A 22,695-nucleotide genomic window follows, 5' to 3' on the forward strand; every position below is an offset into this window, starting at 1 on the left:
AAGAAACCTAAACTACCGAAATGCTTACAATCTAATTAAGCTACAACTGTGGACTACAGCAATATTTTTTCAATGCGTTCAAAAAAGAAAAGTCCTTATTTCTCTTCCAAGAAAAAAAATCACTCAGACATTCCATGTCAGAGGACAGGACTGGGAATGCTCTAACTCAGTAGAAAATGTCTTTAAAAACCAAACTTCTTATTGTTAAAAACCCCAAATATATTGGGGGACTCTTGACTCAAGGTATAAGCTTCAACCCTAACTAATCAGAGGAACACAAATTGAATCCTTGATTTGTGTCTCAAAGTACAGGTTTCATTAAAAAAAGAAAAAGAAGTTTGAGGAAATTCTGAAAGCCTCTAATTATTTACATAATGGAAATCAATATATGAGTCATACCAAGAAAAAATGGGTGGGAATGAAGATATGGAATCAATGAGGTATAATTTCCTCCTTCTTGTTGTTGTTGGTTTAGGCATCTTATCCTGTTCTTATGAATCTTTCTTATACTATTTATTGCTATTTCAGATTTTTTATTATTTTATTTTTCCTATATCTGTTCTAAGTATATCTATCATAAAGGACCTGGAGAGAGTCCAGTGAAAGGACACAAAAATGATGGAGACTAGAGCACTTCTCATATGAGGAAAGGCTGAGAGAGTGAGAGAGCTGGAACTGTTCAGCCTGGAGAAGGGAAAGCTCAGGGTGGATCCTATCAGAGTGTATAAATACCTAAAGGAAGGCTGGAAAGAACAGCAAGGTTCTTTTCAGAAGCTTCCAGTGACAGGACCAGAGTAAACAAGTACAAAGTCAAACACAGGAGGTTCTCTCTGAACATCAAGAAACACAATTTCACTCTCAGGGTGACCAAGCATTGGCTGAGGTTGCCCAAGGACACTGTGGACTCTCCATCCTTGAAGATACTCAAAAGCCATCTGGACATGGTCCTGGGAAACTGGTTCTCAGAGACCTTGCTTCACCAGGGGGCTTGGATCAGGTGACCTCTAGAGGTTCCTTGCATCTTCAACCCATCTCTGAATCTGTGATTCACTAAGACTATGATTTTAATTTTAAGGAAAAGCTTTAGGCTACTGAAACTGGCGTACAAATGAAAGATGAATTTTTCCCATGGAAATGGATCCAATATAGGTTATAACTGTAATAGTAAGCTCAACCATATGAACTTAGTTTAAGGATCAGTTGAATCTTGTTGTGGAAAAATTTGCCATGCTTATGTAAAGTAAAATGTAAAAAACATATTTATACCAAAGAAGCAGGATTTGTCATTCCAGGAAAAAAAAATTACTGAGATTTTGAAAAGAAAACTCAGGGAAAACAGAATTATTAGGAAAAGATGGTGGAGTAGAAAGAGATGCCTGAGAACCACAGTAATGCACTGCAGAGGAACCTTGGAACCTCAGACCAGGAGCTTTGGTTCAGGTAGGCAGCACTCCTACAGCACGGCTGAGTAGCATTACATTGCAGATTATGCACTAAAAGCAAGATCACTCTGTGCTTCTTTACCCATCTCAGGTTTTAAAACCTTCAATTTCTGTGTCGCTGAAGTGTCATGCATGTCACACCAGAAACAGGTCTGCAGTGGGGGCTGCAGCATCAAATATTCAATTATTACAAGAAATAATAGCCTAAAGGGTCTAAGGAATGAACCTGAGCAATCTCAGTCACAGTAGTATGCTTCTGACCTAGGAGAGTAACAGCCATGGACACTGTAGGAGAAGAACAAAGCTGGAACATGCTGCAAGTAATTGAGGATACTGAAAATCAGGCCAGCTGGGAGGAATCCTTTGTTGTTTTCATCTTAAAAGGGATAAATTCAATTTCCATTAAAGATAAATGTTGACGGGAACTGGATCACACCAAGCACGTAGACGAGTAAAAGGAAATGACCCACTAACAGAAATGCTAAATCAGAAGAAAGACAGAAACCACACAGTCAGTGTGTGCTACCCTGTCAGAAAAGGGGAAAAATAAAAAACCTTAAAAATTATATTTATATCTATGTATATATATGTGTGTATATATGTATATAAGAGGTTTAATTGAAGGGGAGAAATGGGTTAGAAGGAGATAGGGCAGCTTGGTGAAAGTAACTGGGAAATGCTGGAATTAATGTTTCTTGTAGCAGCAGCAGCAATCCAAGCTACAGCTTTGAAGACAGAAGACCAACAGGAAGGAGACTTCAGTACACCTGGAAAAATCTCAGAGGGCACATATCTAAGGGAAATAGAAGCTGGATGTTTTTTCAGCAAATAAATATATAGGATATAAGTGTAAACTGCATCAGTGGCAGTGAAGAAAGAGAAATGTAAGAAAAGACCACCTAAACAAAATCTTGAGTTCTTCAGTGGCTGGAAGCTCACAGAAAATCTCTTTTAAAAATGAATAAGATAAAGGACAAATGTATAAGAAGGGAAAGAATAAGGCCAATGTATAGTATCAGATGTAGCAAGGAAGGGAAGGTTATAAAAATCACGCTGGAAGCCCTTTAACCATACAGGCTGGGAAAATAGATTTCTGCTACTCAGTGGAAGGGGAGCTATAGACAACAAAAGCAAAAAAGTCTAGTGTTTATTACCTCTTTTTACTTCCATCTGCTAGGATCACCTCCATGGCTGTAAAAGCTGAGGTACCACAAGAAATGGAAACAATTTTATTTTTTTTTACAGAAGGGGGTCTTAAACTGAAGCAGGAGACTTCCATCTTGGATTTTAGGGATTGCAAAGGAAGGTATTAAATCAGCCATGTTGCAGATTTGCAAAAATATTAGACAATGACCCTCAGGTTAAGGCATAGCTTATTCTTTACTCAGGAAGGTTCACTACAGGCTTGTTTCCTAAAATTTTTAATTCTGCATGAAAACAGATGAACTGACATTTTTAGACAAATTTCTCAAACTCTACTGTAATTCAGTTTACAATCCATATATAACTGTAGTCTAAGGCAGGTCAAACAACATGTCTCCATGCTTGACTGTCACTAATTTTGTAAGATCTGGACTGCAGTTTAAATATAAAACTTACAGAAACTTTTAAGATATTTATTCACAGAGTTCATCTGTGACTCTCTACAATCCATATTTAGTCATCCATAAATCTATCAGGATTTTTAGCTTTCAAAATCAAATGAAGTCTGGAAGTAAATAAATACAGAGAAGGCACTGAAGTCTGCAATAAACACAGAGATTCAAAATAATACAGGAGGGAGATTTTTGTCAGGAAAGCACTGCTTTTGTGCTTGCATGCACATCTCTGGTTTTGACTATATATATGTGTGTGTGCAAAAAATGTCCAGATGGGCAAAATAACAAGCTATCGAATTAAATTATGCTTTATATAAATTATGCAGTAAAGGGTTTGAAATTAAAATGTTCATCCATATTGAGGTCTCTACATTTCCCATCTAAGACTATATTCAACATTATCTATCATTTATCAGAAATACTTATGGTTAAAAGGTCTAACGTTACTTAATGAGATGTCAAAGGAAAGGTTTGAGTGGAATGTGAGTATTAATACAAGGTTAGTTACACTAAGAACTAAAAGATGAGGAGCTATATAGCCCTAGTTGTAACCGTGTCGATGTAAATAGTCATAGCTGGTTTCATTACAAGGACTGGGAAACATAAATTAGCTCTCCCTCAGAAAGGACCTGAGCTGTTAAAAGGACAAGGGGCTATTCTTCTAACATTTATTTACTAAATCATTACCTGTACTAGGAGAGAACAAGTTAAACAAGCAGCAAAATGGGGCTGGTTTGGAAGTGGAGCAAGACCACCATTTCCCCACCAGTGGAAAAACTGAGGAATGAGAAGTACTAAAGGATGTGTTGTCAAGAGTGGTAAAGGAAGGCAGACTGCAATTAACCGAGATGAAACACGTCCAAGACAGAGGCCCAGCAAACTCAAGTGGTCACAGACACTGAGTGCCTCTCCATGCTCACAGGAGCCCCACCCTAAGCAAGTCTTTGTCAGGGCCAAGTGGCAGTCACAGTTTCCTGCAGCAGTTGATGTCTCTCAGCCATCGGCTAACCCTGGTTCAGACCCAGCTGCCTCATCCACGAGATCCGGTGAGGTTGGAAGGTTATTGCTGCAGGCCTTTTTGAAGTGCTTATCAGGAAAATGCAAAATGACTGAATGCCTGTACCTTGGGGGAAGCAGGGCTATTAATAGAGCCTCTGCCAACTGATAACAGAGATATGGAGAATCTTAAATAAGTAGACAGCAAAAAGAAAACATTTCTAAGAATGAGGGAGGGAATTCACCACAATGACTTAAACTAAATCCTAGGAATATCTGTCTCAACAACCAGGTCTAAATTTTTGAAAGGAATCAGGCCTTTGCTTAAATCAGTCAAGTAAGATGAACTGGTCATATGCTTCAAGGTGCTAACCTCTAATGGTCACTAAAATGGGAATAAATGACTGATGGATGTTCTCCATGCACTAATACCCAATTCTCTGCACAACCATTTTCACACTTGAGGTCAATATGGTGAGGTTACTCCCTCCAATTGGCTATTGATCTTCATAACCACGTTTGTGCGGTGCACTGACTATGGCAGAGCAGCTACTAAAAGGACACCTAGTGGTAAGGAAATGAGTGTGCCCAGGAACCTCTGGCATTGCTGAAGGTGTGCCACTGCAACTGGCATGGGAATTGCTGACCTGTTATGGGTGGAATTCACAATGTCACATATGAACTTAACGTGTCAAGTAACACTACTCTTTTTTTTTTTATGGTAATCAATATTCTTAAAAGCATATTTTTAAAACCTGAAATTTAAGCTTAACTTCCTCAAAACTCAAAGAATAGGGTTTTTTTAAACAAATTATGCACAGTACTGTCTGTTGCAGTCTACAAAATTGAATGTATTGAATCTCCACTGTGTCCACTTCAGGAATATTGGATAGCAAACAGAACTCATTATAGATATGTTTTTTCTTGATATTCAAGTCAGATTTCATCCTGGGCATCATCATTCCTTGGTTCCTACACTGTGCCACTCTACAATATCCTGTGTAATTCCTCTCCTTCTTGTCTTTTCCTCCTATGAAGAAACAGCTGGAGAATACAAATTGAGCTAACTTTAGTTTTTTGGGGGTTGTTTGTTTGTTTGTTTGTTGGGTTTTTTTGTTTCTTTTTTTTTTTTTTGCCCATGCAACTTTATAGTCACTTCTTGCCTGTGTTTATTCCAAACCCTTTAATATGTACCAATGCCCTTGTGACCAGGAGATGCCCACAACAGAAAGCTCCATTCCAGATGGAGTCATGCTGGTCTCATGCAGAGAGGGATTATAACTTTCCTGTGTAGTGACATGCTGCCTCTAGGCAAACAGACCAAAATCCACACTTAGCTTTCTTGTTTATGTCAGCATACCGTATTACAGGCATGGAACAACTTGTTGACCACTGTACCTCTTTGGTTATTGTTTTTATGTTGTCTGTTCCAGGTTCATCTTTTCTATTGAACATCAGTTTCTTTGGATTAATTTTCCCTGAGTGAATTAGTACAGATTTACTAAGCCATTTTTCCAGATACGTTTTTTATCCAATTTTCTAACATCTCTGTATGCCACTGGTCTGTTCTCTATCCTCAGAATGTTTATAAGCTCCCAGTTTAGTGTCATCCTTTGATTTAAAAAGCCACAAACAATCCATTTTTGCTCTTCTATCCTCTTTCATCACAACAAAAATTGAAACACTGGGATGAATACACTTGTTTGCTCTTTTAGGTGACTTGTACTAAGGTTTTTGCTCAAAAAAACAAAACCAAACAAACAGATTCTGCCTTTTTTGTCCAGAATTACCAGTAAGTAGATTGTGAGGTTCATGAGGGATACAGCAGATTCTGCCCTCACCCAAACATTTGCAACCATTCCTCACTCAGCTCAGTTTCCACAGCTCACCTCTCCTCCACTCCACCCTTCTGAAGCTCCAGCCTGCTCTCGTGTCTTAAAATGGCGTGTAGTTTCCTTCCTTTACCATAAACAATGCTTTCTGTAACCTTAGTTTCGTGATGTAAACATTTAAAAATAAGAATGAAGGGAACACAAGCTATGTGTTCAATTAGGTAATTCGAGGATTAAATTAAATGTCTCAAAACATGGAACACTGAACATTTCAGCATAACACAGCCTGGCATTACTTGTTTTCCTTTTATCTCATCCCTTTAAGAAAAGGAGACAATGGATCTTAGAAACTCTGGCAGAAGAGTAGCAAAGACAGCTGAAGAGATATTATTGCTTGTGAATGCAAGAGAAATGAAAGTCAGGTTTAGAGGAAGAGAACATGGCACTCAGGTATGTGTTTAAAGAGTAAGAGAGGCACTCTGTCAACTGCAGGATGCTGGAGGCTGGGCAGCACCTGCCACAGCTGACATGGGAGGCTCCTGCTATCAGTGGTATCACCATTTGTAATCTCATGTCAGCCTTGTAAAATGCCCTGCAGCCAGCCAAAGTCTCTTCAAGATGACATTTCTTTTATACTGAAATGCATTTTAAAAGCAAGAAGCCAACCAACAGATATTATTCTTTCATTAAATCCAAAAATAGGAAATTTTTTAATAAATTTATATATATATATATATATATATATATATATATAAAGTATCATCATAAGGAGTAGAAATAATAAAGAGTAATAAAGGAAAAATAATGTCCATAAAAATACTTCTGTTTATCTCTGCAGTCCACCTATAAGTTTTAGTCAACTATTCTCCTTCATGCATGGGTTTTTTTTCCTTTTTTTTGAAAACAACTCTAGAACTCTAGAGAGGATTTCCATTATTAAATCACTTGAATTTTGCTTTTGTGAACTCATCAGCAATAGAAGAAACTCAAAATATCTTCAAATTTGGAAGAATTCTTTTTATGTGCATCTCAAAACTCACATTTGGCTTTTCCTTTGTGGTGTGCCAGACAACTGTACAAACAAAGTGTAGCCTAGTACAGCTTTAATCAGCATTTTAGACTTTGAATCTCTCTTGTCCTGAAAGACAGTGACCATTTTGGCTTTTCAAGTGAACCCATTTCCTCCTGGCATACAGCAAATATAGGTAATACAGTAGTTGCTTAACTTTCACATCATACTTAAACAGGAGTTTTGAACTTTCATAATGACAACATCAAATAGAGAATTCAAACTGTAACAGGTATTATATTTGCCCCAAACTTCTTTCCCAGTTTAGTGATTTTACAGTTGTGGTTTCCCATTTCCATCAGCCTGCTGATGAAAGGTGGACATTATCCCACTATTTGGTGAAAAACATGCAAACTACATAAGAGGAAATGAATGAATTTCCAATGCAACATCCCATGCACAAAATAAGTTCAATAATACATTTTTTTTCCTCTTGTTTTATCAATATAATAGCATGTGTTACTTTTACTCAGGATTAGTACAAAGCAGCAATAAACTAGAGGGATACTTTTAATGAGGTGCTGAGATCGTAAGGAAACCTACCTTGAAAGAAACTTTTGACTCGGAGATAGCTGACACTGAGGCGCAGGACGGAAAGTTTGTCCAGCTTTGATACGATGTCAGGGGGAAAAGGAAGGAGGCTGGCCAGGTGGTCCAGCTCTGCATTCAGACGGTCTCTGTGTCTCTTCGAAGGATTTGATTTTTCATTCCCAACTGCAGGCCTTCTGTGGTGGAGAACACATTTTCAATTACCTGTTTTACTTCCAGAGGCTGAGATGCTGAATGCAATTAATTGATAACAGCAATACTTTGCTTAGTTTCTATGAAAATCTTTAAAGTCTCTGTCCTCTGACAAAACAAGCTTTACTGTTCTGCATCTGCCATGGTGCAAAGACACAGGCTTTATCTTCTCTTTTTGTATCAGGCAAAAAGTGAAGAACTGGTATCTTTTACTCAGGACCTCTCACCTTAGGGAAATGGGTACTATCTTCATGTTCTAGTCAATACCAGGAAAAACAATTTCTCATCTTTGTTGTACAAATCAGGGGCAGAACAGCAGGGGAAAATTACCGTGACTAATGCATGAACCCATTCAATACCCACTGTATTCATTCAAAGCATCTTAGTTCCCTCTATTTAATGACTCAGAGTTAACCTGTGAGCCAGGAGATAATTAAGAAAAGACTCTGTCTTTAGACATGAGTAAAAAGTATGCAAAGTAAGGTGAAGAGATATTCTTTCCTCAAGCTCAAAACTCCAGTGTACATTCTCACTATTACCTTCCTTCCTATATCAGTAATAACAAAGATAAGAATTTGGTTTCTTGAGAAGATTGATATTCCTCACAAAACATAGAGATGAAAGTTACTCAGCTTCCTAGGCGAAGCAAGTCCATCCCCATTTCATGTTCCCCTTATGCAATGGACAGTGCCAGAGAACCTAGAATAGCAGTTGTGGAAATTCGTTATGATGCTATACATAACAAGTGAGGAACCTCAGTTTTGGAATGTCCACTGATATTCCCAGAGAAGGTGTAAGATGCTCTCAAGAGGGAGTAAAGGAAAAAGCTGGTGCTTTTGCACACAGAAATGGGGACCTTATTTCCAGCATGACAGTGGGGGATGCTCAGTGCTGAAGCACAGACTTGTCCATTAAGCAGGAAGACCTGAGTGGGAGGCTGAGAAAGTCGTTCCTTTCAGTAGCCAGCTATTGCTGGACCCAGCAGTAGTCAAATGCATTACCCAGGGATGAGCTATGGGACACCGGAGCCACAAACTACATGGATACTCAAGGATGGGAAATGGCAAGTAAGAAGACTATAGTTGTGCTAGCAGCACTTTCTACTTTCACCTCACTGAATCCAAGGATCATAATCTCAAGTAGCTAGCTGACATTGGACAAGGAGAGTAAAAACTAATTATTTGTCACACTTTACTACTGCATTTTCACACTACACACATTTACTGCATTTTTCAATCATAAGGTGGTTAAGGCGTTAAGTTACGTCAGTATTAATTTGTCATGGCAGTTGTAATTCTGGAACAATTGTGCTTTGGAATTAGCAAAAAAAACCCCAGTTTTTGAGGAGCAGTTTTGTGCATGTGACTGCTGCTAACTGAAAACATCTTAAAGAAAATCATATCTGAAAAATTCATTGCTACTTTTGAGAACCTCATTTCAAGGGCACAGCATCAGTGGACAGAATGGACAGAAAAAAATTGAGTTAGAAATAATATTTTTTTTCAATATCACTAAAAATACATAATTTCTGCTATTTCATTCAAAATTGCCAATACTTATATATGGTTCTTCAATAAAACAACGAGTTGCTTCCAAACACATGGAGAAGATTTTGCTGACTGGGACAAATGAACTACTTTCCTATATAAAGGAGAGGAAATATGAGAACAAATAATGCAATCAACAAAGAAGGAATAGTGTTTCTTACTTTTTCTCAGTTAACTATTTTTTGCAGTAAACCTGGAGGCTCAGCCACCCTATGACACCAAAAGGATGTCTGATTTATGGAGGGCAGTATTTTGTGGGAACATAGCCTATAGCTGAGCAGAAGCTAAAGAACTTAAGCTTTGCTAATCAGTCTTTACATCTGACAAACCAGCTGAAGCAAGGAAGCAATGTAGGACAGAAGAAATTAATTCCAATAAGGAAAATTAAGCTGATGAGTTCAAGAGGTAAAAATTGCCGAGAGTAAAATGAAATAGAAATAGAAGTTGTTCAAGCGTATTTACCACATAAAATATGACTGCTCTATCCCAGAGAAGAATGGTTTGAAGAAATTAGGTGGTCTGCCTTTGTACTGAGTACAAGGAATAGTTTTCAGAAGATGGTAGGGAATGGTGTAAAATGACTACTGGAGAAAGTTCAGGGCAGAGTCTTCCTGAAAATTCAAGGAAATGATTCAGTAAGGGAGTGAATCCAAATAAACAGGAGTTGGATGTAAATGGTAGTAAGGTGCCAAGTGGATGTGATTTTAAACAATGTGAGTTCCATGGAAAGGCTCAGTTAGCTAGCCATAAACAGAAAGGCACGGGCAGGGAAAATCTTCAGTGGGCTGCATTGAGGCAAATGAAAATTCTAGCCTTTATTTTGAGCTGAAAGGAGATGGTGCTTGTTGTGTTCATGTTAAACTCTGGATTGTCAAACTGTAAACAGAGACACGGGAGACACTTGATGATCTCCCATTTACTCTGTTTTCCATACAACAGTGCTATAGTAAAGGAGAACACATAATTCAAGGAATATCTATGGCTTTTCTTTCCTCACAATGTTGAACTGCCCAGTAGTAACAAGCCCTTGTAGGTGTGCAGGACCCCCATCAGCAGTCCTTGGGATCTGGTGGGGAGAACATTTTGTCTTCAGGTGGTACAAAAGGCGTTGAGCCATTTGGCATTAGTGATTCAGTGTGCCCATGACACACAGACCACCAGTAGTGTAAACCAGTTTGGTGAGCTGGCAGAGGAATTTCCTGCAACTACAGCTCTGTCTGCTGTTCCCTACCCTCTGCAGAGCCCTACCCTGTTAATGAAAACTTTGCCCTGAATAGGTTTTATAAGTATGCTGCAGTGTTGAACCAGCAGAAGACCTGAGCTGAGAAAGGTCTAATCATTTAACGTGACAACAAGCTTCCAGTAGGAAGGGGAAGGGAAGACAGACCATGAGATGTGACATAGGCTGAGAGCAAAGTAACAACAGAGGATTATCATGAGTGTACTGACCAGCACCCTCAGTCCCTGAGCTGTGCTTGGACATTGTATAGGAATTTTGGCAGAGCTGAGCTCCAGTGGCAGCCACGTGTGTGTGGATGTTCACCATGTCCTATGGACCAAAAGGACAGAATGAGAGAAAGCTGCTTGAAGAAAAGGCAGCCCTTTGCCACCTTCTATGTCTCTTCTGCATCTTGACAGCAAGGAAACGTGAAAGCAGAATTAATGGTCAGGAAGACATAAGAAGAGCATCAGAGCGGATGAGAGGTGGGACAGTGTGGTACCAAGTAAGAGGAAGGGCTACACCACAAAGGGCCTTAAAATTAGAACTAGGAAGCTGGAGAGAGCTGCACCTCCCAAGGTCTCTGTTTACCCTGGCACTGGCACAGTTCTGGCTGAAGTGATCATTCTGGAGTAGTTAGAGATACACTCAGAGCTAGAACAGGTATAGTTGCCTTTAAAGAGCTGTAAAACATTACAAGAAATGTTTTGTAGAGGGAGAGGGTTTTACAAGATGCCGGGGTTTGAGAAGAATAGTGGCTGAAGTTCTCAAATGGCAACTGTCCTGAAGCATTGCCTTAGCATTTTTAAGTATTAATTTCAACACAGTGATTTTAGCTTGAGGTTAAAGACAAGATCTCTTTAATTTCCAGATGCTTAAATTACCAGTAAAATGTTAGATTTCCACAGGAAATAAACACTTGGTAGAAAATGTTTCCTTTAGTCAAAATGCCGGCTGGCTGGCTGAAAAGCATATCTGATGGAAAATTTTCAATCTGCTTGAGCTCCAGGTGTTTTACCTGTGTCCATAAAAATCAGGGTTCTTTAGTGTAGAGCATGTTTAATGGGGCTTGTTTGGAAGTTTTGGGGCACAAAAGGAAAACCATGTTTTTTTAAATTTTCTTGCGTGTATAAAAGGAGAACCTGAACCTTATATGTTATCTGAAGAGTGGCAACCTAATGAAGATAAACTCTGCTAGTTCTGTGTAGAAAGCAAGACTGAAACATATTAGCTCCTCCCAGTAAAATTTTCCACACATTCTTCCCTAGTCTTGTTGGTCTCTGTAGTCTCCCATGGTGCTTTTTTTATACATTTTCATCACTGTTCTGTAAAAGTACCTGAGAACAAAATTCCTGTGCCTGAAAAACATTCATGAACATAATGAACAATATAATTCTGGGATATCCTGGATTAAAAGCCAGCTGCAGGATCACCACCTGGTTGACAGCCTGATCATGAAAAGATTATGTAGAGTCAGAGAGTTAGCCTCTTGGGATGCGCTGAGTATGGGGAGATATAAATGTCCCAGTTGTTCTGCACAGGAGAAAACTGCACCTCTGTCCTTTAAATTCTGATCTTCAAAAGCACTAGTCCATGAATCCCTATTGGAATCCAAGTATTCTGCTTGCACTGAGGCACCTGAGCTCACTTATCTTTTTGTTTTAAAAAAAGGTAAATTCTAGAGACTCTTTACATTAAAGAGAGAGGACTGGCCAAAGAACACCCATCAACTTTACTTTCCGTGAAAAATCAGGTTTTACAGCTGAGCAAATACTCCTCCCAGAACAGGTGCCAGTATCTACCTTGATTCATTGGCAGAATGGTAGGGCGGAAAGTACAACAAGACTGTGGAGGAGAAAGTGCTGTCAAACAAGTCAAAGTCAAACAAGAGAAAAAAGCTGTAACAAAGATTGTACAACATGGATTAAAATAATGGCTATATATGCTGCTCAATTGATAGGCTTTGTCTACCCTTCTAAATTCAAGATAAACTATTCAAAGCAGCATGGCAGCAGTCTCAGAGCCCTGAAATGTTAGTAAGACCAGCAGGACTGAAAGACACAGACCAGGAAAGGAGCTCTGTCAGCCAGCTGGTCTGGAGCATTCAGAGCCCCTTTAGAGGAAAGTCCCTGAGTGAGGGAATAAGCTCAGGAAAGGCTTACCAGAGACCAAGCCCACAAACAGATAAGGTTTGAGGAAGAGACCAGTGTTGCTAGGAACTGAGAAATCATCCTCAGCAAGTGGTAAGTAACTAACCACAGAAAATGGACAGCTGTCTCCAGGGTGGGGCTTCAGTATTCTAACAATCCCAACAGTTCCCCTTGTTTTAACCCATGTTTCTTAATCAAATTTTTTCATGTCCTGAAAAGTTTAGGCTCAGGTACCTGCACGACAACATCACAGAAAAGCTATTTTCAAGGCAGCATTACCTGCAATGGTTCCCAAGATGAAAACTTGGTTGTGTAAAGTAAGTGAGAATTTTCTTCTGAGAGTATTAAAGCCAGAGCTTCCAAAAGGGCTAATGAGGTCATTTCCGTGATTTGTTAGCAGGTAGTTTTCTTAGCCATTCATTTATCTAGAAGTCATCTTTGAGAGGAGTTCTAAAAGGCATGTAAACTCCAAACATAAGCTTAATGTTTCTCAAAGCAACTGCAAGCCTCCTTCCTTCTTCACAAAAGTAATGGTCCATAAACTGTTCTGCATAGAGGTAATTTAATGTACTGGAAATGTTCCATCCCTCTTGCAATGGTTATAAATATCCACATATATACTGAAACAGTAGTGTAGATATCTTACACACATTTTGAATTCAACACTCAGGATTTTTGCAGGAAGAATAATTTGCTTATGCCATTATCTTTATCTATTGAAATGTGATACATTTTAAACTAAAAGAAACAATTTTTTAAGTGGTAACAAGTGGTTCATGAGCAAATACTGCCCCAAATCCAAACAATATGAACAGATGTCATTAAAACATTCAGAGAAACTCCCCTTTGACTTTAGACCAATATGTACAATTTTAAGCCAAGTCGGTTATTTTTAGAAGTTCTAAACAACTGAAAATAGGGAAATCTATTCTAGTTACCTTCTCATCCTTAAATTTTGTATGAAGGCCACCAGTGCCAGTTCATAATTTGAACACAGTAAAAATGTATGTTTCATAATCAAATAATCAAGTGTAATACAGAAAATATGGGATGATTACATTAAAAAGCTTTACTTCATAGATTGGCTTATGGCATCTGGAACTCATTTACATTTGAGTGATAGCAACCTCTTTTTCCCCCTTCCCTTTCAAGCATCTTGTAGTAACAAATTTCCATTTCATTTCTTCTTTTCCTGCTTTGCCTTTGCACATACAATTCCTCTCTCCCATTTTTCTCCTAATGAAAGTGATCCCATAGTAAACAGAAGTCTGAAAATTATGTGTTCTATATGCAAAAAGTGACTCACCAGTCTGCTCTTTCAGTTGGCTGAACTGACCCACTTTCCCAGCCCGCTCATGTTGGACTTAGCAATGCCCCAAGCAAGGCTAAGCCCAGGAAAGGGGAAGGGGGAGTGCAGTGCCAGTGCTCTGGTGCCACTCAGCACATGGCTTCTCAAAAAGCTCCTTGGACAAAAGGCAGGGAGCATGGAAGCACCAAGGCGGCAGCCACCCCTCCAAGCCACTGCTGACATTTAGTCCATTGGTGTGTTCTGCCTACAAAAGGGCGCTGTCCCTCTCCACTCTCCATGGCAGCACCGTGGTGCCCACCACAACCAGCCTCCTCCCGGGATTCCTAGTGCTGGATAAGGATGGGTTGAGCCAGGCTTGGCATCCTTTCTGGAGACATCTACCCCATGAAGAGTCAGCCTCCCAGCCAAGGGTTTCTCATTGCAGAGAGGAAGATTAGGTCTCTCCTGTGTCATAGGAGACCATAGGAGGAAGGGAACCCTTCTTCTACCTCATTTCTAGCCCATATGTTTGGAGGGAGATGCCACCTGATGAATATGATACTTAACTGTTTTTGAATGGGTTTCCTCCTTTTCCTCCCAGCATACAGGCATTCCCCCGGAGGAATCATGGCTTTGACGCTGAAAAACAAAAGGAATAGGTTTCTTACTTCAGAGGTTTCTGTGTTTCAGACTACAAAATGACAGCACTGAGAAAGTTCCACCGAGGAAAATGTTTGTTCCTTGAGTGTGACATTCAGCAACACTAAAAAGCATGGTGGCATTAGTGAAGATAAAAGCTTACAGCTTATTCAATTTCCTACCCTAATATTATTAGAATATTGATGTTTATGTTCAATTTTCGTTTTTTCCAATTAAGTATACAATGCATGATATAAAATGGTTATAAAATACATCCTGCTTACTGGATATCCAAATTTTTTCTCCCTTCCTGGCTCATTTCTAAATTCAGCTAAACAAATAAGAATGAATAATACTACCCGTCATCTGCAGGGAGGATTTCACAGCTTTTAAAATACACAGGAATATTATCTCCATTACTGACATTGTGACTGGTAGGTTGCAATTATTCAAATCAGCATTTCTCCAGATCCTCACATCCTCATTTTTAAAGGCTGGAAATATAGCTGTCGGCAGCTCAAGATGTGACACACAGTTTTGTGGTTAGCACTAGGACCCAATGTAGTGCTGACTGAGGTGACAATTTTCACACAAAACTTGGTCTCATTGATTTATTTGAGTATGCTAGCCCTAGAGACATTGCAGAGTGCAAAAAAGTCTTTGCGTTCAGTCTGTTTAAACCTTTTGGAGATTAGCTGAATATCAAAGTCTCTTGATTTTTTGTCTGACAGAATATTTTAGTCATGCTGAGTGCTGTTCAACAGTAGGTGCATGCTGCCAGAGAGGTTAATGTATCTCAAGAGTAATTGCTGTTTTGTGTAAGATACAAAATTGAAGGGAACTTCTATGTCATTGAAACAAATCTCATGCTGGTGAACATGTGTGTCATGTAAAGTAAAGCATAAAATTGCTGAGCTTAATTACAAAAACCTTTAGCATTGCTTTCTTTTTCATGGAAAGACTGCTTTCTGATAACTAGAAACCTTTTGCCTTCCAGCTTAAATTTGTTCATGGTCATTTTATGCCCATTTGTTCTTCTGCCAACATTGTCTTTTAGTTTAAATAGCTCTTCCTCCTCCATTGTGTTTACTCATTGGCATATTTTTAAATATCAGTCATATCTTCAGTCAGCCTTCATTTTTCTATTCTGGGACAATTCAAACTCTTTTATTTCCCTCTCATGTTACAAACTGGTTTTTTCTTCCTATCATTTTAGGAGAACAGAATTGAGCCCAGTTTATTAAGCAAAATCTAAAATGTATTTCATACATGCAACCACAGCATCCTTTGCTAACTTGAGGTTCTTTAGGTATACTGTGTTTCCCTCATCTGGGAAATCAGTTATTGTGTCAATACACAGCTAGCAGGTTACTTTGGCAAAATTATTTAACTCTACATTCCCTTTTTACTCCAACTAACCACAACTGTTATTTGTTCTTTCTTTCTGAGAATTCATTCTAAAATGATGCATAATATAGAGATCAGACTAATTGCCTTCTCTCAAATGCAGGTTATGGTGGAAACACTAGTCATTCTCCAGTTAGTGCAGTGTCAGGAATTAGGCTCTTCCAGAAACAGGGTCATATTTTCCACTATTACTGGAATAATTTCCTGTGACATCAGATGGGTGAACTGCCTGTCCAAAGTTGATGAGGGATACGATACTGTGCAATAAATACTGCTGCAGGTTAAGATTATGTCACAGCCTTTGCTTAGATTAAGCCTTCTTGCCACCTTTGAAGACCTTGTTAAATAGGTTTAATCTTCAAGTTCTTTCTTTTTAACAGTCTGCCAGTTTTTAAGATTACATCTACCCTAACAGGTTTCCTCCTTCAACTGGAAGCTAAAATGGTGTGGACATGCCAAAAGAACTGCAGTTTCTTCTGAAACCTTACATTAAAATATATTTTCTTTGTATTTGTGGTGGATTGACACTGTCTAGATACAAGGTACCCACCAAACCCACTCTACTGCTCCCCTCCTCAGCAGGTCAGGGGGGACAAAATACAACAAAAGGCTCATGGGTCGAGATAAGGAAAGGGAGAGATCACTCACCACTTACTGACAAAACAGACAACTTGGGGAAATTAGTTTAATTTATTACCAATCAAATAAGAGCAGGGTAATGAGAAATAAACCCAAATCTCAAAAATATCTTCCCCACAACCCTTCCTTTCTTCCAAGGCTCAACTTCACTTCATTTTCTCTACCTCCTCCCCCTGCAGCAGCACATGGGGATGGGGAATGGAGGCTGTGGTCAGCTCATCACACTCTGTCTCTGCCACTCCTTCCCCCTCAGGGAGAGGACTCCCCACACTCTCCCACGAACTTCTTCAACACGAGTTCTTCCCACGGGCTGCAGTTCCTCACAAACTGCCCCAACATTGGCCCAGTCCTTCAGGAACAGGCTGCCTGAGCATGGGTGCTCCTTGGGATCACAAGCCCTGCCAGCAAACCTGCTCCAGTGTGGGCTCTTCTCTCCATGGGTCCACAAGTCCTGCCAGAGCCCTGCTCCAGCACAGGCTTGCCATGGGGTCACAGCCCCCTTCAGGCATCCCCCTGCTCTGGAGTGGGCTCCTCCGTGGGCTGCAGGGACACAGCTGCCTCACCATGGGCTGCACCGTGGTCTGCAGGGGAGTCTGCTCAGCTGCCTGGAGCACGTCCTCCCACCACTCCTCCTTCACTGCCCCCGATGTCTGCAAGGCTGCTGCTCTCACATCTTCTCACTCCTCTTTCAGACTGCAGTTGCAGTTGTGCTGGCTCTTTTCCCCCTTCGTAAACACCTTATCCCAAAAATGTTGCCATCATTCCTGATGGGCTCAGCCCCGGCCAGCAGCAGGTCTGTCATGGACCTGCTGGACTCAGGGGGAGCTTCCAGCAGTTTCTCACAGAAGCCGCTCCTGTAGACCCCCACTACCAAATCCTTGCCATGCAAACCTAATACAATATTGTAATACATTTGTGTTCTGAGTCCTTCCTGTCCATAATGTGAATCTATGACTCATAGTTCATGTTTCAAAACAGTGTCACATGCTCGACTTCCCTTCTCTTGCCTTCATGAGCAAAGTTAGAAGGAGGAGAAAGACTTGAACAGCATAATTCAACTGAAAACTGAAAGCTAAGAGTTCATTCAATTTCCCAAAAGGGTGACTTTGTTTGAAAACTCATTCTGGATCAGTTGATTAATATGTGACAGCAAATAAAAATAACTAAAAAGACCTCAGTATTCAAACTGAAAACCAGGAAATAAATAGCAAACAATATGAGCTAGAATTTATGGAGTGCAAAATGCTAGTTAGGAAAGATAAAGGCCCAAAGGAAAATTCACAAATTGCAGCGCTAAAGACAAAAGATAGTGTGCCATTTACAAGAATATTATGAAGAAAATAATTCTAAAAAGTGTATGTGGTTCTAATTAGATGGAGATGGCTTTATGTTAGAACTGCATAAAAGGTAAGAGTGCCCAATAGTTTTATTTTCTGAAAAGGAGACTCATGCAGTCCCATCAGATAAGAATTAGCCATGCACTCTTCAGTTTTTCTACAAGAAATTTCTACAGAATTAGAACAAAGGGTTACCACAGCAACGTGGTATGAAGCACTGTCCCAGCAACTGAGCACCAATGTCCTAGATACACACACAACCAAGAGGTGCTTCTGCCACTACCACTAACACCAGTAGTGGCATGTGGTTAAAACGAGTCTGAGAATGCATGGGGACAGGAATGAAGACAGAGTCAGAAGGTTCATGGTCCTAAAAATATGTCTGAAAACGGCACTTGAATTTGTTGAGTTGCAAAGATCCATAAACCTTGAAAACATCTGTTTTAGAAACTGGAGAAGAGCATGTATTCACAGTCCTACCTGGACTGTGTTTTCTTCTGATCACCTGTGAGCTCCTCTCTCCACCCCTAGGACAGAACAGCCCATCACCACCACTGAATGAGGCTGGGGGCTCCTTCCCCTGCCAGCCCACCCATCTCATGTGGATGGAAAACAGTAAGAACTTGGGTGGACAGCACTCAGCTGCTCAGAACAATTGTGCTCTTGGCTTTGCCCCTGTAACGCTTGAGAGCCCTCACGTTGTCTCTACGTGCCTGAGGTAGGATGAAAACAGACCCAAGGAAGCAATCTTCCACCACCTCTCCAGCAGAAGGAAGGGGGGCTTACAAGACTGAGGAGCTTGAGGAGAAGAGCTGGGACCAAAAGGAACAGAATTGCTAGAAAAGGGTAGATGTGGACCATAATAATTTCCTTCTGTTAGATGCTTGTAATCACTACTGACATAAAGTCACAACGAATCTCTGGGGAACACTGAAGGACTGAAAGACAGCTGCTATATGATAATTTTCAGAGAAGGGAAACATAATGATCCAGCTATCCCCTGGATGACAAGACTGACATCCATCCCAAGCAAAATACCAGAAAAGCTGATAAGAAAGATTAATTACATCACTTAGCAGAATTCTATGGAATATCATGCCCTTTGGAGTGAAACTAACTCACTGAGAAGTCTTCACATCTAGCTGACAGAGGAGTTCACTTGTATTAGTAACTTAAGTTAGCAGCACAACATTCTGCTTTTAAATAGCCCCAACAAAGCATTACAGTGCACAGTTTCCACAAGTAAATAATCTGTCAAGTGACAGAATAAAAAGAAAAGTAGTCATAGAGAAATCACTACTAAATAGAAGAAGTTTTACAAAGACCTTACAGACATTGAGGTTCAATACAAACTCAATGGCAATAACATTTAGAAAGTTAAAAAAATTTAGAAGTTTGATAAATAATGCTGAAGACACAAGGAAGCAGCAACCAGGAGTGTCCAGTAGGCAGTTTTTCTTTATTCACAATGTATTTTAATACAGTCAAATGCAAACGCATCTCAGAATAGGGAATGCACATCATTGATACTGAATAGGGACTGCATCCTGAAATGTGAGTGATTCTTGAAAGGAATTAGGGATCAAAGGGAAAAATGAATACAATCTATAGTCTGAGCTGCCAGGGAGGAGCTGCTACAAAGGGAGCTGATGCAGATGCTAACCTAAGTGAAGTGGGTTAAAGGTTTACATCTGCTTAAAGATATGAGAAGACTGATGCTGGAACAGTGTATACAGTTTGCATGTAAGTGTTTTTCAAGTAATGTTAGAAACTAGTAAGAGTGAGGAAAGAAGCTAAAATAAATACTTGCAGGCTGAAGAAATTTATTTACATAGAAAAATTATTTAAGTGATTTGAGCAAAGTGAAGTACTTCCAGGGGAAGATATGAGTACTGAATTATTTTAATCTGAAACACAGCAAGCACTTAGAAAGTGAAGCTGAACCCAGATACATTCAAATAAGAAATAATGCATTAATCTGTAACACCATGAGCATTTAAACCCTGTAACAAGGTACAAAGAATTTAATGGATCCTGTTGTCTTGAAACCAGTGTTAGATGCCTTTTTTGTAATATGCACTTTATCCTAAGAGAAGCTATACTTAAATTAAATAGAAACACTTGAGTTGAACACAGGCATACTCAGAAGAAAAAAAATCTTTGGTAGCTATCAGAGGTCAGATTACATTATCCAATGATCTCTCCTTTCACTAAATTTTATGAATCATTTCCTGCCCAAATGTAATCACATACCATGCATTCAGTGCCTGAACTACAAGAAAGGGCTGTGCAGACCACAGCTTCAAAGAGGCACAGCTATTGAAGAGGCAGCCTGCAAGTGGGAAGGTTGTGTGTGTGCACATCCCTGCCATGCCACAGCACCGTGCTGCAGTTCCACCAGCAAAGCAGGAAGGGCATGGGGCTGGAGAGTGGCTTGGCTTTTCTCAGGATTATGTGTTTCCACCTTGGCAGGGGCAGCTCTGGAAAAAGACTTCCAGTCACAGTGGCTCATCAACAGGACAGAAATCTACCTGCCTGCTCTCACTTAATTAATTGTGATTACCACATTTGTGCCAAGTTTTCTGCTTCTAATGAGTGTCCATGTCTTAGGAGAAAGTACGGTAACAGTTTTGGATATATCCTTGTAAATAGCAAATTTCTAGCTGAAATTACCCCATGTAAAAAAATAACTGGAGCAAAGAATGAATAAGGGTTGTGAAACTGAGCCCCACAGTCAGAGTGCAGGAGCGCAAACTGTTTGGGTTATCATGAAGAACAGCAACAGAGAACTTCCGTACAATAAGTAACTGCATTACGTAGGAAACAAACATTTTGTGACAAGAAACAAACATTTCTAGCAAGATCCAATTTACTGAACTTGAGGCTAATTAAATCCAAATAACAGTTAAATGACTATCAAAATAATTTACCGAAGCCTGTAGAGGATTCTTTTTTCTTAACAAAACTAATGGACCTGTGTGGTAAGAATTTGTTGAAGGATGTCCAATGGTCCAGTTTTACGTGAGATTGAAGCAAGATCACAGTGGCTCTTTCTGGCCCTAAAATTTCCTTTTCTACCTCAATTATTTCCCCAGTGAAAGAGCAATGGGTTAAATCTCAAACATGAGGAGTTTTCAGAAGACTAAAAAAAAGTATCTAATGCTTGATTTAGAGAGGGTGTTCTACAAGTATCAGGGATCATATGTTGTCTGACAAACACACATAAAATCTCTCTTTAATTTCCTTTGAAAAAAATGTGTACAGATTTGGCTACGTTTGGAGCTTCTAGGAAAAAATCCAGCTTGCGTGTGCTCGGCAGACTTGCTGTAGTCTGACAGTTATCTGCAGCTTCTGCCTGAGCTGAGCCCACGTCATCCCCTCCATTCCTCCCACAGGCATCTGCACTGTGCACATTCATCCCTGTGTGCTTCACGGGGCTCCCACCCGAGCAGCAAAGGCAGCACCACACCTTCCCTCTTGCTGTCCCTCCCTATCCTGGTGCTACAAAGGATTCCAAATGTAAGGCATGGGAACAAGGAGTCAGCCACGGGAAAGGCTGAAGCAGACTGGGACAAGGCAGGGAGGGATAGCAGAAGGCTTGTAATCATGACTCTCAGCACCCCTAAAACCTGCAGAGAGATGCTGTGCTCTGAAACGCTCCAGAAAAGGAGCATTCAGGAGCACTGCTTTTGTATTATCATTAGGAATTCCAAGTAACCATTGAAAATTTAGGGGGTTTGCCAGAAATAAGGTGGCCAGCACCTCCACACTGCAGTCTCCCTTCCAGGTCTCTTGTGGGTTCCTTTGCCTTCACTGCCTGCCTTAGGGGAAGCAGTCTGAGCACCGGGAGCCAGACTCCTGCCCCGCTTAGAGAGCTGAGGGAGGGAATCAGGGAATCGGGGCTCCTCAGGGGCTGTAGGAATTAGGGCTGCGGGATGCAAGGCACACACCAACAGCCTGGGACATCAGAGGCACCAGCCCTCACTTTCTGGGAGCCTTGGTCTGTTCTAAGAGTGTTGAGCACTCAGTACTGCAGCTGGAGTCAGCCAGCACTGAGCTCTGAGTGAACGTGAACCAAAGGCTGTGTCTCCTGGAAAATCATCTCCTGAGCGCCTGGCATCGAGCAAATGAGAATAAGTGTTTCAGGTTTATCACCTCTAATAAGTCCTGATGTCTCAGCAGTATAATAAAGATTAACTCAGTGGTGGATTTTATGTTCTTAAATACTAAAGTAACAATTACTACTGAAGAGTCTGTAACAAAATCAATAGCACTTTTTCTACACAGGATTTGAACAGTACAGGGACTGTGAGGTGAATGAGGATAATAGAAACAAAATACACAACTTCTGCTTTAGTACGAGATAAAGTTTAGTTCCTGTCCACACAAGAGAGGAATTTAGCAGCTGGACTTGATGTTCTTAGAGGTATTTTTCAATCCAAGTGTTTTATGAATTTATGTTTACTCCTAGGTTTCCTAATTTGCAAGTGCTTGACTTTAAAACAGAGCAGCCCTTTGCTACAGAATGGATATGTAGCTACACTCTTCTTCTTTAGCAAAACAATAATTTCAATCGTTATTCTTCCATCACAAACAAGTTCATCAGGGGACTGAATTGTCTCATCAGCCTTTCTTTCTTTTTATGTTTATATAAGAAAGCCTGAAATTAAGTTCAAGGACGCTTTTTTTGAGCTTTGAGGATGTAAATAAATAACTTCTTAAAAAAGCTTAGATGCAGTTTTGATGGGGTTTTTTAAGTGATGTTTGAAAAATACAGCTGTTTTTAGAACT

General features: G+C 40.0%; 1 protein-coding gene across 1 annotated transcript in view; it reads right to left on the reverse strand.

The window, feature by feature from the left end:
- Positions 1 to 22,695, reverse strand: part of AHRR (aryl hydrocarbon receptor repressor) — a 78,169-nt gene that overhangs the window by 47,232 nt on the left and 8,242 nt on the right. The window contains exon 2 of the mRNA XM_063149085.1: positions 7,481 to 7,662. Within this exon, the coding sequence (XP_063005155.1) occupies positions 7,481 to 7,662 (182 nt within the window). The remainder of the gene's footprint in view (positions 1 to 7,480; positions 7,663 to 22,695) is intronic.

This window comes from Melospiza melodia, chromosome 1 (assembly GCF_035770615.1).
Source record: "Melospiza melodia melodia isolate bMelMel2 chromosome 1, bMelMel2.pri, whole genome shotgun sequence".
NCBI lineage: Eukaryota > Metazoa > Chordata > Aves > Passeriformes > Passerellidae > Melospiza > Melospiza melodia.